This window comes from Carassius carassius, chromosome 6, assembly GCF_963082965.1.
Source record: "Carassius carassius chromosome 6, fCarCar2.1, whole genome shotgun sequence".
Lineage (NCBI taxonomy): Eukaryota > Metazoa > Chordata > Actinopteri > Cypriniformes > Cyprinidae > Carassius > Carassius carassius.
In genome coordinates, this window is record NC_081760.1 from 17,715,938 (window position 1) to 17,730,991 (window position 15,054).

Sequence of the window (15,054 nt, forward strand, 5' to 3'; positions counted from 1 at the left end):
TTTTTAAGGACCCACGGACACCCTGATAGAAACCATCAAAAATACGATCAATCAACAACGTCTGCTTCTACAAAACAAAACTCAAAACTACGGATCAAAAGTTTGGAATTATTCTAATATCCTGATTTGTTGTCTATACTGATTAATTTAACGCAACAATGATCAATAAAATTAATTTTGTTAAAAAAAAAATTGATTACCTCAAACTTTAGAATGCTAGTGTATCAGTTTCCCACAAAACAATCTAAAATGTTTCTTGCAGTAAATGATGCTGGAAATCCAGCTTTGATCACAGGAATAAAATACATTTTACATATTCACGTAGAAAAGAGCTATTTTAAATTGTAATTATATTTTACAATATTACTGTTTTTACTGCATTTTTGATTAATTAAATGCAGCCTTAGTGAGCAGAAGAAACATATTTCTAAAGTATCCTTGATTATTCCAAACTTTTAAACGCTATAGTGCATATGATCTGAATTAATTCACAGTCAATGGAAATGCAGGCAAACAGAGCACCAAATGCTTTCATGTGGGTAAATGGATTAAACTCAGCTGCTGACCAGCGTGAGCTCAATAAACAGACACACCCGGATCATGAAGGTGTGTCAGAAAATGGCAGGATTTTACTCAGAAAACACTAAGGGAATATTTTTATATGTGTGTCAAAGAGATTCATGATTCTCCGGATGTCAGACTGCTGTGTATCTGCTGATCATCTCATCTGTCAGAAGAACACACCATGTGTTCTAGTTAATCTGATCAGGATTAGTTTAGGGACTGGTTTAAGGAGGCCGTGCTGCACATGCTGCATGTTCAACCGACCGACCTCATTTCACCTGTTTAAAAAACAAGTCGTGGAAACAGTATGAGGTGGTTAATACGGTCTAGTACTGATCAAAATAGACAGGGTAAATATGGAACAAACCTAAACTTAAATTAGCAATAACACTCATTTCCTTTCTGCAGTAGATTTACATCATTCAAATCGTTCAAACTTCTCAAAGAAAACATGTGGAAAAAGGGTTTGGAAAAAGTAAACATGGAGTCTGTGTTCTTGGAATAATAAAACATCAAGGACGGGTGGCTCTGTGGTTAATCCACTTTACTCACTGGCCACAACTGGTCCAGGATCAGCACGATTGGCTTGGACACACTATAGACGCAAAAAAAAAAAGAAAAAAAAAATCATAATCACTCACACACACACACACACACACATATATAGACGGACCAAAATGTATTCAGACACCTTCAACATTTCACACATTATCACATTTTTTTTTCGCTATAGTTTAGAAAATGTTTTTTTAAAAATAAACTCAAGAGTTAAACTGTCAGAACAAATTCATCTTGATAATGTCAGAAAACACTTAAGTAAAACATGCTCAGGTCAAAGTGTCTGAAGAATTTTTGGTCCCAAATTTTTATTAATTATTTCTTGTAGTCCACTGTAAGAAAAATTTTTCATTAGAATATGTCACAGTTTAGTTTAATTTAGTTTGTATTTTTAAAATATTTAGTTTTAGTTCTTTCTATCTATATAGTTTATTAATTAATTCTATGTACATTTTTGTTTCAGGTTTTTAATATTTAATTTTATTTCAAATAAAAAAGAATTATAATAACCCTGACATTATTATTATTATTATTTGTATTGAAATATATGGAGGGCAAAATATATTTTTAAATGCTTCTGAAATATATGTTGATATTCTAATTAATATATTTTCAAAAATAACCTAATAGTGAACATAACAAAAATAGTAAATAAAAAAGAGGCCCCCTCATTGAATAAAGTTTTTAATTGAAAAATCACTATCTTCAACATTTTAAAACTTTTAAAGGTTTACATTTCAATGTGAAGGTTATATCCGACTTTTGGACTCCCTGTATACCATGATATTTAAATATTAGGATTTCTGGTGCTTAATACCTCCATGGACCATTTTGTAGTATTCCTTTTTACAAACTCTTTTTACAATTAAAGACAGGCTCAGACAGGAGTCTAATTATCGCTCCTCATAATTCTCGTAAAACATTGTATGACAAAGAGGCGTAACCTTGGCGCGCAAATCCCGCCCCTCGGTTTGACTGACGTTCGAAAGATTGCGTGCTAAGAGGCGTGGACTTTGCGATCAAAGCCACGCCCTCCATTTGATGGACGTGTCGTGTGCCCTTGAGCTCCCTGGAGAAATGAATCGCAAGTGTTGCTCTGCAAAGTGCTCGACATGGATGATGCGTCCAAACACGTGCTTAAAACAATAACTATACGCGCGGATGTGATAAAGTTCTAGTGCTGGTGAGCCGAGTGGGTGTGATTACTGGAGCGCACGACAGGTTGATCGGCGGCTCGCTGTCCCGCAGGAGAAGGGGCCATTACTGTGGCGGCGTGGGAAAAGTTTCACATACGTGACGCGCAGGAGAAAGGCGTTTGCATAGCGTCGCGTCTGGAATAATCGGCCTCCATGCAGCGACAGAGCAACTCGGAGCTGCTGTGAATGGAGTCCCGTACCTTTGAGGTCTGACTATGGAGCAACGCAACGGGACGCGGAGCTCCAATCAGCCGCAGCTGCGTATCAACGTGCCGAGCACCGCCAGAGAGCGAGCGGCCAGGTAACTGCACTACATACTGCACACTACACACTGTCCTAACTACACAACATACAACACAAGCTTACATGCTCGTCATAATACAAAGATTTAGAAAAATCGAATAAAATTAACGCGATTTTTAATTTATGAATCCCTTTTCCGTTTGATGCAGTATGTGGATAAAAAAATTAAATCAAGAATAGAAACACTCCCACAGGTGTCAGTTTCCCCAGGTGTTTCCTAATGACACACAGATCTTTCTAAAAAAGCCTTAATTCGCCTTAAAAATCGTAAATTCATAAAGTCATTATAGCTTTAAATGTTCAATGTATTGAAAAAAAATATTCGTCAGTCTGAGTATTTTTGTCTTGTTTATCATTATAAATATCTAAAGAAAGTTAAATTAGGATACATTTACTTGCGATGCAAAATGAATATATCAAGTCAAGAGAAACGAACAAAATAAAGCGAGCTTATGATTAAAACAATAAATAAGTCAACGCGAAATAAAAACTTTCTATTAAGATGTTTTTTCTGACTCCATTGGCAGACATTTGTTCTTGTTTATTATGAAACTCATTTAATTTTGACCAGTTTCTTGGAAAACAAGACATTAAAAAAGAAAATTAAAAAAGAAAAAAAATTATATATATATATATATATATATATATATATATATATATATATATATATAGTGTTGCTAATAAAAGACATCTACCTATAGAGACCATATTGTCATTATTTGTTTTGACTTTTAAAGGTTTAAATTTACCTTCATAACCTGTTTGTTGGACTGTATGTGTGAGATTCACCCATGACTCTGTTTACCCAGTTAACCAGTGGTAGATAAGTTGCTGTAAATGTAGCCTCAGGGTTGAGATTTTTTTTTTCATGAGTCACATGGTCTTGGGACCTGAACACACACCTGAGAAACCACTCAAGATTTTTTGTGTTCCTGCGTCGGTGTCATTAATCACAGAATTTGAGTGTGTTTGTGTTTCAGTGTTGATCCTTATGGGTTCGAGCGCTCAGAAGATTTTGACTATGAGTCCTATGAGGAGCTAATGTCTGAGTATCTGGCCGTTCTCACTAGAAGGTCAATCAAGTGGTCCAAACTACTGCAGGGGAAGCGGCGTGTGGACAGGAACCTGAAGGGTGTGTGACTTCAATAAGAACATTCAACAATGTGGGACATTTCATCCACAAAAAAAAGAAAGATTATCCTGTTATTGTTTATTCCAAAACTGTATGAATTTCTATCTTCTGTTGAACATAAAAGATATTTTGAAGAGTGTTGGGAACCAAACCGTTTTGCTGACCATTGACTGCACACACACACACACACACACACACACACACACACACACACACACACACACACACACACACATCAGGAGCATAGACAAGTACTTTTTTAAGAAAATGTATATTCAGAAATGAGTCGTTTCAGTCATTAGTGTGTGTGTGTGTGTGTGTGGGCGTGTTTTTGTGACATATCAGGACAAAACTCTGTATAATGACATGGGTATGACACAGGTATTACAAGCAGAGGGTGACTTATGAGGACATAACATAGGAGTTTTTTTGAGAAAGAAAAAATGCACAAAGTTTCCTGTGAGGGTTAGGGTTAGGTGTAGGGCCATAGAATATACAGTTTGTACAGTAATAAAACCATTACGCCTATGGGATGTCCCCACTTTTCACAAAAACAAACATGTGTGTGTGTGTGTGTGTGTGTGTGCAGTGAAGAGGTATGTGCGGAAGGGCATCCCGAATGAGCACCGGCCACTGGTGTGGATGACGACCAGTGGAGCACAGGAACGGCTGGAGAGGAACCCTGGGTACTTTCAGTCTCTGCTGGAAGCACAACACGACCCCAGACTCGTGGAGACCATCCGCACCGGTGAGATCTCACACTCTTCTGTTTGATGCACAAAATCATACACAGACGTCCTGCATAAATCACTGATTTTGGGTGGGGGTCAAATCATTGCAAAGGGTAACATTTTATAATAACTTTAATTTATAAATCATTAAAAAACATTATATAATGCGTAATGGATCAGTAGTTTATATATTCAAAGAGTTAGAAACTTGAGATAATGTGCTTGTTAATGTTTGCTAATAAACTTAGCATCAGATCATGTTTAAAAAAAAAATATTTCATGCAAGTTAAAATGCTTATAAATGTCATTCAATTTTAAATTCCATATGATCAAGCACTTATTGAAAATATCTACTTATCTACAAATGATTTGAACAGATGTTATACAGTGATTTAAACTTTTGTCATTGCACAACACTTCTGGACTGGTTTGGTGTTCTGGGTGGGTTTAAGAGTTGGTTAAAGGGTCAAAAGTGTACAGGGGTCAGTTTGATTATTATAAGGGAACACGGTTCAATCTGTTTACATTAAATTGTTTTGATAAATTAAAAAGTATTTTCTTTAAAAATATATTTTGTCCTGTTTATTTATGATTCAAGGAATATCCTGTTTAATGAGACACTGAAGAGTAGTAATCTAATGTGAGTGTTGAGGCAAAGAAAACTTTTTTTTTGCACCAAAATTACAATCTGTTGTGTCTTTAGCAAGCAATTAGCTAAACTTAACCAGCCACCCCTTTCACAAACCTTGTTACAACTAAAAGTCCAACGCCCATAAAGATACTAAATGGTTAGTAATCATTCATAAACATTTACAAATGATGAATAATTTCCACTTTAGATTCGCTACTGCAAAAACATGAACAAATGATTAATAAATGATTAGTAAAAATGTGTGAAAAGATGTCTATACAACAAACAAAGACCAACAAATGAAGATTATATGAACTGAAATTTTACTGACATTTGTAAACATTTTTTAATTTACATTAATCATATGTTAATCATTACATAATGTTTAGTTAAGATCGTTAGTCAAGTCAAGTCACCTTTATTTATATAGCGCTTTAATCAAAATACATTGCGTCAAAGCAACTGAACAACATTCATTAGGAAAACAGTGTCAATAATGCAAAAATGATAGTTAAAGGCAGTTCATCATTGGATTCAGTTATGTCATCTCTGTTCAGTTTAAATAGTGTCTGTGCAATCATTTGCAATCAAGTCAACGATATCGCTGTAGATGAAGTGTCCCCAACTAAGCAAGCCAGAGGCGACAGCGGCAAGGAACCGAAACTCCATCGGTGACAGAATGGAGAAAAAACCTTGGGAGAAACCAGGCTCAGTTGGGGGGCCAGTTCTCCTCTGACCAGACGAAACCAGTAGTTCAATTCCAGGCTGCAGCAAAGTCAGATTGTGCAAAAGAATCATCTGTTTCCTGTGGTCTTGTCCTGGTGCTACTCTGAGACAAGGTCTTTCCGGGGGGATCTGTATCTGGGGCTCTAGTTGTCCTGGTCTCTACTGTCTATCAGGGCAATAGAGGTTCTTTCTAGGTGCTGATCCAGCATCTGGTCTGGATACGTACTGGATCCGGGTGACTGCAGTGACCCTCTGATCTGGACACAGACTGGATCTGGTGGCTACGGTGACCTCGGAACAACAGAGAAACAGACTAATATTAGCGTAGATGCCATAATTCTACTGATGTAGCAAGTACATAGGTTGTTATGGGAAGTGTTTCCGGTTCCGGTTTACCTAATTAATGCAGCCTAAAAATCCTTTAACGGATTTGGATAATAAAAGCATATTAGTATGTTATGTGTATGCCAGGTTAAAGAGATGGGTCTTTAATCTAGATTTAAACTGCAAGAGTGTGTCTGCCTCCCGAACAATGTTAGGTAGGTTATTCCAGAGTTTAGGCGCCAAATAGGAAAAGGATCTGCCGCCCGCAGTTGATTTTGATATTCTAGGTATTATCAAATTGCCTGAGTTTTGAGAACGTAGCGGACGTAGAGGATTATAATGTAAAAGGAGCTCATTCAAATACTGAGGTGCTAAACCATTCAGGGCTTTATAAGTAATAAACAATATTTTAAAATCTATATGATGTTTGATAGGGAGCCAGTGCAGTGTTGACAGGACCGGGCTAATAAGGTCATACTTCCTGGTTCTAGTAAGAACTCTTGCTGCTGCATTTTGGACTAGCTGTAGTTTGTTTACTAAGCGTGCAGAACAACCACCCAATAAAGCATTACAATAATCTAACCTTGAGGTCATAAATGCATGGATTAACATTTCTGCATTTGACATTGAGAGCATAGGCCGTAATTTAGATATATTTTTGAGATGGAAAAATGCAGTTTTACAAATGCTAGAAACGTGGCTTTCGAAGGAAAAGGTTAGTAAACATTAACAAGAACATTATCTCATATTTCTAGCTATGTGAATATATATTAACTAATGATCTGCGTTATATAATGTTTATTAATGATTCATAAATTAAAGTTATTATAAAATGTTACCATGGACAGTTTGATCATGCAAACTCTAACAGTGTTTTCATGTTTTTACACACTTAAAGGTGGTGTAGGTGATTTGGTTCAATAAAATGTTTTGCTGTGCTTGTTGAAAGTCTCTTCACACCCCAATAGCAATCATTAAGTTAAGTGGTCTAAATTGATCTATATCTAGTTGTATCGTCTCTGGAAGGCATTGGACCATAAAATGTTCGTCCAATCAAAATGTTCGGTCCGAAGATTACGATAGGGTGTCAGGCCTGCCTGTAAAAATATCTATTTGCATACTGTTTGCGCAGACATGATGCGTCATCAGCACATTACAGCGAGAATGAGAGGCGTTATTATTGTAATATTATGCCCTTTTACTGTAATGTTTTCACACCGGATATTGAGACATAAGGTAATCTGACAGCGTTGCATTCAATCCTCCACCAACGCCGTCTCATCGTGTCGCTGATTTGCTTCTGAGGAGGCGTGGCTTTGCAAATTGATTATGCAGGGAGGGTGGGGATCTTGCTTTCAAGGCTAGCTTGCTATTGCTAACCTTTCCAAAATCCCCTACCCTATCTTTGAAGTCGAGAAACTACAGGCTAAACCAGATTTTTCCATGTGGTGGGCAGTTTTGAGATTTTGGTCTGTTTTGCCGATGTTTCGTCTTCAAATGAGTGGAATGAAAACATCTTAAACAAACATTCGAGTGTTTCTTTCATAGCATTTTATCTATTTGCGTCTGTAGATTTAGATTTCAATCCATATCATTAAAGAGTTTTCTCTTACATACACCAAACTTTACAGTTTTATTCGTCTTTATGACTTTTACTGAGGGGTTTATTCATATATCATTCACTGATTTATACAACATTTTATTCATAAAAACATGGTGTAAATGTATTTGTATTCTGTCTGTTGACAGTATTTCCTGATTTATGGAGTGATAGAAGAGAAATCCAAAATCCCCTCTGGAAAAAACCTTTAACTCGAATATGAAAAACATCACAAAATCAAACATGAATTTTGAACCTGGCTTTATCCAATGATGTGATTTATGTGTTGAAAATGTATGCAATGTATGCTCATTTGTATATATAAACATTTCAGAAAACAGATACAGAACAAGTGTCTTAATGTACTGTGATTAATCCACTGGTGAACTATGGTGATATACTGTATGTTAGTTAGGGGTGTAACGGTATATGTACTCGTACTGTTTTCGGTACAGGTCTTTCGGTTCGACACGCATGTGTACTGAACTACAGCGTTGTTTTATTCACTGCATGGGAGTAACTACTGTAGATTGTTACTTTTGATATAAAAACAAAGTTTTGTCTTTCAAATTTTGTAAAAATATTTGAGGAAATGTATACAATACATGCAGTTTTGATGCTTGAAAGATCGCTGTCAAATTGGCAGCGTGGAGCGCGAGTAAACGTGATCATCCCTTCCTCTTTACTACTAGTTTTAATATGAAATAAACATGTCTGACAATCTCATCATGCCTCATGTATTCGCTCATTTAGTGTTTCAACCGCAGAAAGACGTCAATAGAACAACTTGTAAACGAAATGTTACGTATCATTTAAGTTTGGGTTCTGTTGTAACCTTTTAGTAATGTAAAAGAGCTCCTTTTATAGTTTAGAGCATAATCTGAGGAAGATTTTTATCGCTATGAAAATTATAATTAGAATTAAATTTCTGTAACAAAAAGAGCAATTAGTTCAGTTAACCACTGTTTAATAAAAAATAAGATATTTTATATTTTGTTTTTTTTCCCCCTTGCTGTACCGAAACCATAACGAACAGTGATGTCAAAACCGAGGCACCATCACGTACCGTTACACCCCACATGTTAGTTGCAGTGTTTACCATATATTCACCTGTACCATTGTGCTTTCCTGTAGATCTGCACAGAACCTTCCCAGATAACATTCACTTCCGTAAGTCGGCGGATCCGTGTCTGCAGAAGGCACTGTTTAATGTGCTGGTGGCATATGGACACCATAATAAAGCTGTGGGCTACTGTCAGGTACGGTCACATGATCACACACCTGATTCAACACACAAACATGATGCTGCTTTAGTGTGATTCATACGGCTTCATTTTGGAGCCTGGCTACTGGTGTGTTCAGGACAGGTGAATTCGTCTTATTCAGATGAGTCATTAGATCAGAACCAGCTGGAATACTTCGAGCTCCTGTCTATCCTGTTCTATAGTCAGTCATTGTTTCAGTTTGTTTATCCAATGCAAAGTTTGCACAATATTTGCAATGCAAATGAATGACTGACACTGCTGCTGCGAAATGCGAGTTACTGAAAGAACATCAGCTCATGATTCAGATTCAATGGAAAGATGCCTGAAGCTCATCTGGTTGGTATTACATGAGTGTCTCAGGTGTTTAATGATGTTCTCCCTCTTTTAGGGAATGAACTTCATCGCAGGATATCTGATCATCATCAGTAAAGATGAGGAGATGTCATTCTGGTTGATGGAGGCCCTGCTGGACAGAATTCTGCCAGGTGTGTTTCCTGTTTTCTCCTGATCACATAACAGTGGTTATTCATGAAAATAAACCACATCATTAGAGGTCATAGAGTGTGTGTCTGTGTGTGTGTGTGTGTGTGTATGTGTGTGTGTGACATGAGTAGATCTATTCTGAGCTCACGTCTATGAATAAACCGTGCTCCGATCACATGGTCTGATCCTTCAGTGCTGCGTTTCCTGTTCCTGATAGAGTTCAGAGCAACATCTGAATGACAGATGATCATGAAAAATTAATACAAATGTTTGTCTGTTTAGTGAGGTATAGATCCAGATATAGTCAGTGTTTGTTGTTCCATTAGTCTCAACACTGTTCCAGTCCAGTGCTTCTCAAATGCGCTGATCTGAAGGCCCTCCATTGTTCAAAACAATATAGATATTTTCTTTGGTATTTCAGCTGTATGAAAACATAGCTTGTTTCAAATTTATTTTAAACTGAAACTGGGAGTGTTGGAATATTATTTTAATTATTTAGCACTTCAAAATGTAATCTTTTTGTTTTTAGAAATTAGTTTTGGTGTTAATTCTAATAAATCTAGTTGAATAATTGTGGTTTTAGCATTTTTTAATAATATAATTTGTTTTTAGCATTTAAAGTTTTAATTATTGTAATATAATTATCTCATTTTTAGTTTTTTTGGAATTTGATGTTCTAAGAATTTTTAAATATAATAATTTGTTGTTTTAGTGTTTTAATAGTCAATTATTTTTAATAGAAGAGAACCACAGGTTTAGATGCTCCTCCACAAACTACTCCTAAAGTAGTGAAACTACTACAAACCCGATTCCAAAAATGTTGGGACACTGTACAAATTGTGGGTAAAAAAGGAATGGAATAATTTACAAATCTCATAAACTTATATTTTATTCACAATAGAATATAGATAACATATCAAATGTTGAAAGTGAGACATTTTGAAATTTCATGCCAAATATTGGCTCATTTTGGATTTCATGAGAGCTATAGGTTGGGGCAGGTAGTAAATAAGAGGCCAAAAAAGTTAAATGTACATATAAGGAACAGCTGGAGGACCATTAGGTCAATTGGCAACATGATTGGGTATAAAGAGCCTCTCAGAGTGGCAGTGTCTTTCAGAAGTCAAGATGGGCAGAGGATCACCAATTCCCCCAATGCTACGGGAAAAAATAGTGGAGCAATATCAGAAAGGAGTTTTTCAGAGAAAAAATGCAAAGAGTTTTAAGTTATCTACGGTGCATAATATCATCCAAAGATTCAGAGAATCTGGAACAATCTCTGTGCATAAGGGTCAAGGCCACTGTAATGGAAATCACAACATGGGCTCAGGAATACTTCCAGAAAACATTGTCTGTGAACACAATCCACCGTGCCATTTGCCGTTGCCAGCTAAAACTCTATAGGTCTAAAAAGAAGCCATATCTAAACATGATCCAGAAGTGCAGGCATTTTCTCTGGGACAAGGCTCATTTAAAATGGACTGTGGCAAAGTGGAAAGTTCTTTTTGGAAAACTGGGATGGCATGTCATCCGGACTAAAGAGAACAAGGACAACCCAAGTTGTTATCAGCGCCCAGTTCAGAAGCCTGCATCTCTGATGGTATGGGGTTGCATGAGTGCGTGTGGCATGGGCAGCTTACACATCTGGAAAGGCACCATCAATGCTGAAAGGTTAATCCAAGTTCTAGAACAACATACGCTCCCATCCAAACTAGAGCTGAAGATCTTTGCCTGAAGCAGATGGGACCCGATGGGTTCAGGCTTAAATTATATCATCTTACACAGGCTCAGGCTTGCGCTCCAGTTTACGAGGTATATGAGCGGTCATGTGATGTGTTTCGATTAGTGCGAGAAAGATGCAAAAATAGATGCTGAGTATGTGAAATGGAGGCTTGCCTCTGGCGATAATGTTTTGGTTGCCCCAGCAACTAAAGCAAAGTCTGAGGTGTGGAAAAATTTTGACCATGTTTAGAATGAGAATAATGGGTCAGTGGGTTATATTGCTGGACGCACCATCAGTGAGTGCAGGAACGCGCTGAAGCCATCTACAGTGGATTCAATAATTTTCCTCCACAAAAACATGTAGGCCTAGCCTAATCTTGGTAAGTAAAGGTTTTTCAAATTATAGATAAATATTAATTTAATCTTAAATGCATAATGTTGACAGAGTATATAGGCTAATGTTGGCATTATTCTATTATATTTCAGCTGCTAGCGGCGAAGCAAATCCGGCGGAGCCTTTATCTTAATTTCGTTATTGCCAAATACCCATCTTATTTTAGAATTTATCTTAATTTAATTTAAGAAAGACTCGTTTTTATTGGTGTGCTGGCCTATTTATAAGCTAAATGAGCCTATGCCTATTTAGAGTGCTGAGATGTTATGATGTTACAGAGGACTTCTTTTATTTATTTGTGCCAACTTCCAAGTGGCCTATGGCCTATGTTATTCATGAATAAATTATGTTAAAACATGTATAAATGACTCAAAAGGCAAAAGAGCTGTGTGTGTGCCCACATTTGAATAATGTCGGGCTGTAAACGGGTTCAGGCTTTTGAAAAGCTGTCAATCAAAATTTACTTGTCGGCTCGGGTCGAAATCTGTCGGGCCTAACTTTTAAGGCCCGATTACAGCTGTAATCCAGATATCGTCTCTTTCAGGGAAGACCTTGCATTTTCCAACAAGACAATGCCAGACCACATACTGCATCAATTACAACATCATGGCTGCGTAGAAGAAGGATCTGGGTACTGAAATGGCCAGACTGCAGTCCAGATCTTTCACCCATAGAAAACATTTGGCACATCATAAAGGTGACAATGCGACAAAGAAGACCTAAGACAGTTGAGCAACTAGAAGCCTTTATTAGACAAGAATGGGACAACATTCATATTCTTAAACTTGAGCAACTTGTCTCCTCAGTCCCCAGATGTTTGCAGACTGTTATAAAAAGAAGAGGGGATGTCCCAACTTTTTTTTGAGATGTGTTGATGCCATGAAATTTAAAATCAACGTATTTTTCCCTTAAAATTACACATTTTCTCAGTTTAAACATTTGATGTCATCTACGTTGTATTCTGAATACAATATTGAAATTTGAAACTTCCAAATCACTGCATTCTGTTTTTATTCACAATTTGTACAGTGTCCCAACTTTTTTGTAATCTGGTTTGTATAAAACTATAAACAAGACTGTGTCACACAGTGAAGCTTTTTAAGGAGGAAATGTCTCTTCAAACACTGTAGCAGCATCATTGTAACCTTTGACCCTCACCTCTGTTTCACCACTGGTCTCTGGCTCACTTCTCAGATTACTACACTCCAGCAATGTTGGGTCTGAAGGCGGATCAGGAGGTTCTGGGCGAGCTGGTGCGGATGAAGGTTCCTGCGGTGTGGCAGCTCATGCAGGATCAAGGCGTCATGTGGACTCTGGTGGTCTCACGCTGGTTCATCTGCCTTTTCATCGACATCCTGCCAGTGGAGGTAATGAAGTATCCCAGTGTGATCATGTGATCGATCGGCTCACGACTGATCCTGTGTTTGGGCTCTGTTAGACAGTTCTGCGGATCTGGGACTGCCTGTTCTACGAGGGTTCGAAGATCGTGTTCCGTGTGGCTCTGACTTTGATCCACCACCATCAGGATGTGATCCTGCAGGCGCAGAACCTGCCGGACATCTGCGAGCGCTTTAAACGCATCACCAGAGGAGCCTTCATGGAGGACTGCCACGCTTTCATGCAGGTCAGTCACATTCATCCACATCAGAGGTGAACACCAGGAAGAAGGATATTTTGCAGGATAAAAAATAAGGGGTGGAATTTAAAAATAAATTCCAGGGCCTTTTTTTGGCAACATTTCTAACCTTTTTACATTTATGCGTCTCCTTTCCATGTACATTTTTATATATATTTAATAAATAGTTAATAATAAGACATTATAGGATCGTTACCAATCAAATGAAATCAGACAATATCCATCTTTGCACTGCAGAAGCTGCATCTAAAGTAACATTTAGATGTATTTACTCAGACTGTTTACAACACTGCTTAAAGTGATAAGATTTATGTTTTATGAATATAGAAATGTGAAATGTTTATACTTTAAATATGAAACTAAAACAAGTCAAGTCACTGTCTTAATGAGAGAGTCATTGATTCATTCAGAAATTCAGCCAATCTTTTCCAAATGGCTGATTCTTCCAGAAATGAAGCAAGTGACTGTCTTTATGAATGAATCATTGAATCGCTCACTGAATCATTCAAGAACAAACACCAGTTTTGATGGATAGGCTGCTGTCCTGCTGTGGAGTCCAATTTTGGAGCAAAAATAGTCGATAATGACAATATTTTGTCTAAAATGTCAGTAACTTTATATTAGTTTAAACTTGAACTATCAATTGTATTAAATTTATTAATTTATATACCATTAGATAAAGGATAAAATAGTGATGATTTTAAAAGCAGGGAGAATGGGCATCTGGCTCAAGCCTGCGCCAGTAAAGGGGCATGGTGTTTAAAAACCAGACAGAAGGCCACCTTAGGGCTGTCCAATCCTGTTCCTGGAGATCCACCTTCCTGCAAAGTTTAGCTCCAACCCTGTTCAATCACACCTGAAGATCGTCAGGAAAACACTTTATCATCACAGAGAAGTTTGTTGGAGCTTAGCTGAAACTGAACTCCAGAAAACTGGATCTCCAGCAACAGGTTTGGGCATGTATATGATCATGTTTCTTCTAAAACTGGTTCAAGCTGTTGAACTGAAGTCTGGTTTCCTTCTGGTCCTCTCAGAGAATCTTCCAGGAGCCCGGGAGTCTCTCCATGTCCACAGTTACTAAACTGCGCGAGAGCTGCCGTGCACGGATCACGGCTGACGAATCCTGACACTCAAACATTCCCACTGATAGTTTGCACTCGATCTAGAGTCTGTCGCTCACACAGATGTGGCATTCACTTAGTAGTTTGCACTCAAAGAACCATAAAGATGTATTTTCTTATGTTTGTAGAGATATGTAAAAATGTAGAAGAATCATAGGTGCTGGAATCGATGTCTTTAATACTTTCTCTTTCTCTTAGTTTAAGACCAATACTACTGTGAAATAAAACTGACTTGCAGCTCTTACAGACTAAATATACGTGTTTTAGCACTACCTGATTCATGAGGTGCATCATGAAGGGTTTTACACTACTGAAGGAACTTCATGATGCTTCTTTACATTCTGCTCCAATCCCAAGAACTCACTTTCTTTAAAGCTATATTGTCAGGAGTACAATTGATACTTTCACTACAAAGTGTATTTAAATCATTTAAGCAAATACCTATAAAAACAAAATTAAAAGCTCATAATAAATTCAGCTTGTGTCCAAACAGTGTCATTATTGTTAACTGGAATGATTACATTTAATTTAGATTTGTTTAAAAAAAAATTTTTTAAAGCATTTTAAGTGCTCCGTTTTGAAGGTTCAATATTTTTTAGTTTTTAGCATTTTAATTATTATTATTTTTTTATTTATTTAAATAAAATATTCAAAACGCTAAAAACCAA

The 15,054-nt window shown here is 37.0% G+C and overlaps 1 protein-coding gene across 1 annotated transcript; it reads left to right on the top strand.

The window, feature by feature from the left end:
* Positions 1 to 2,140: 2,140 nt before the first annotated feature.
* grtp1a (growth hormone regulated TBC protein 1a) lies at positions 2,141 to 14,861 on the top strand. Its single transcript, XM_059552326.1, has 8 exons — positions 2,141 to 2,619; positions 3,602 to 3,753; positions 4,343 to 4,501; positions 8,900 to 9,024; positions 9,419 to 9,515; positions 12,824 to 12,996; positions 13,068 to 13,253; positions 14,300 to 14,861. Exons 1-8 carry the CDS (start codon positions 2,534 to 2,536, stop codon positions 14,390 to 14,392), a joined length of 1,071 nt encoding a protein of 356 aa, XP_059408309.1. The 5' UTR covers positions 2,141 to 2,533; the 3' UTR covers positions 14,393 to 14,861.
* The last annotated feature ends 193 nt before the right edge of the window (positions 14,862 to 15,054 follow it).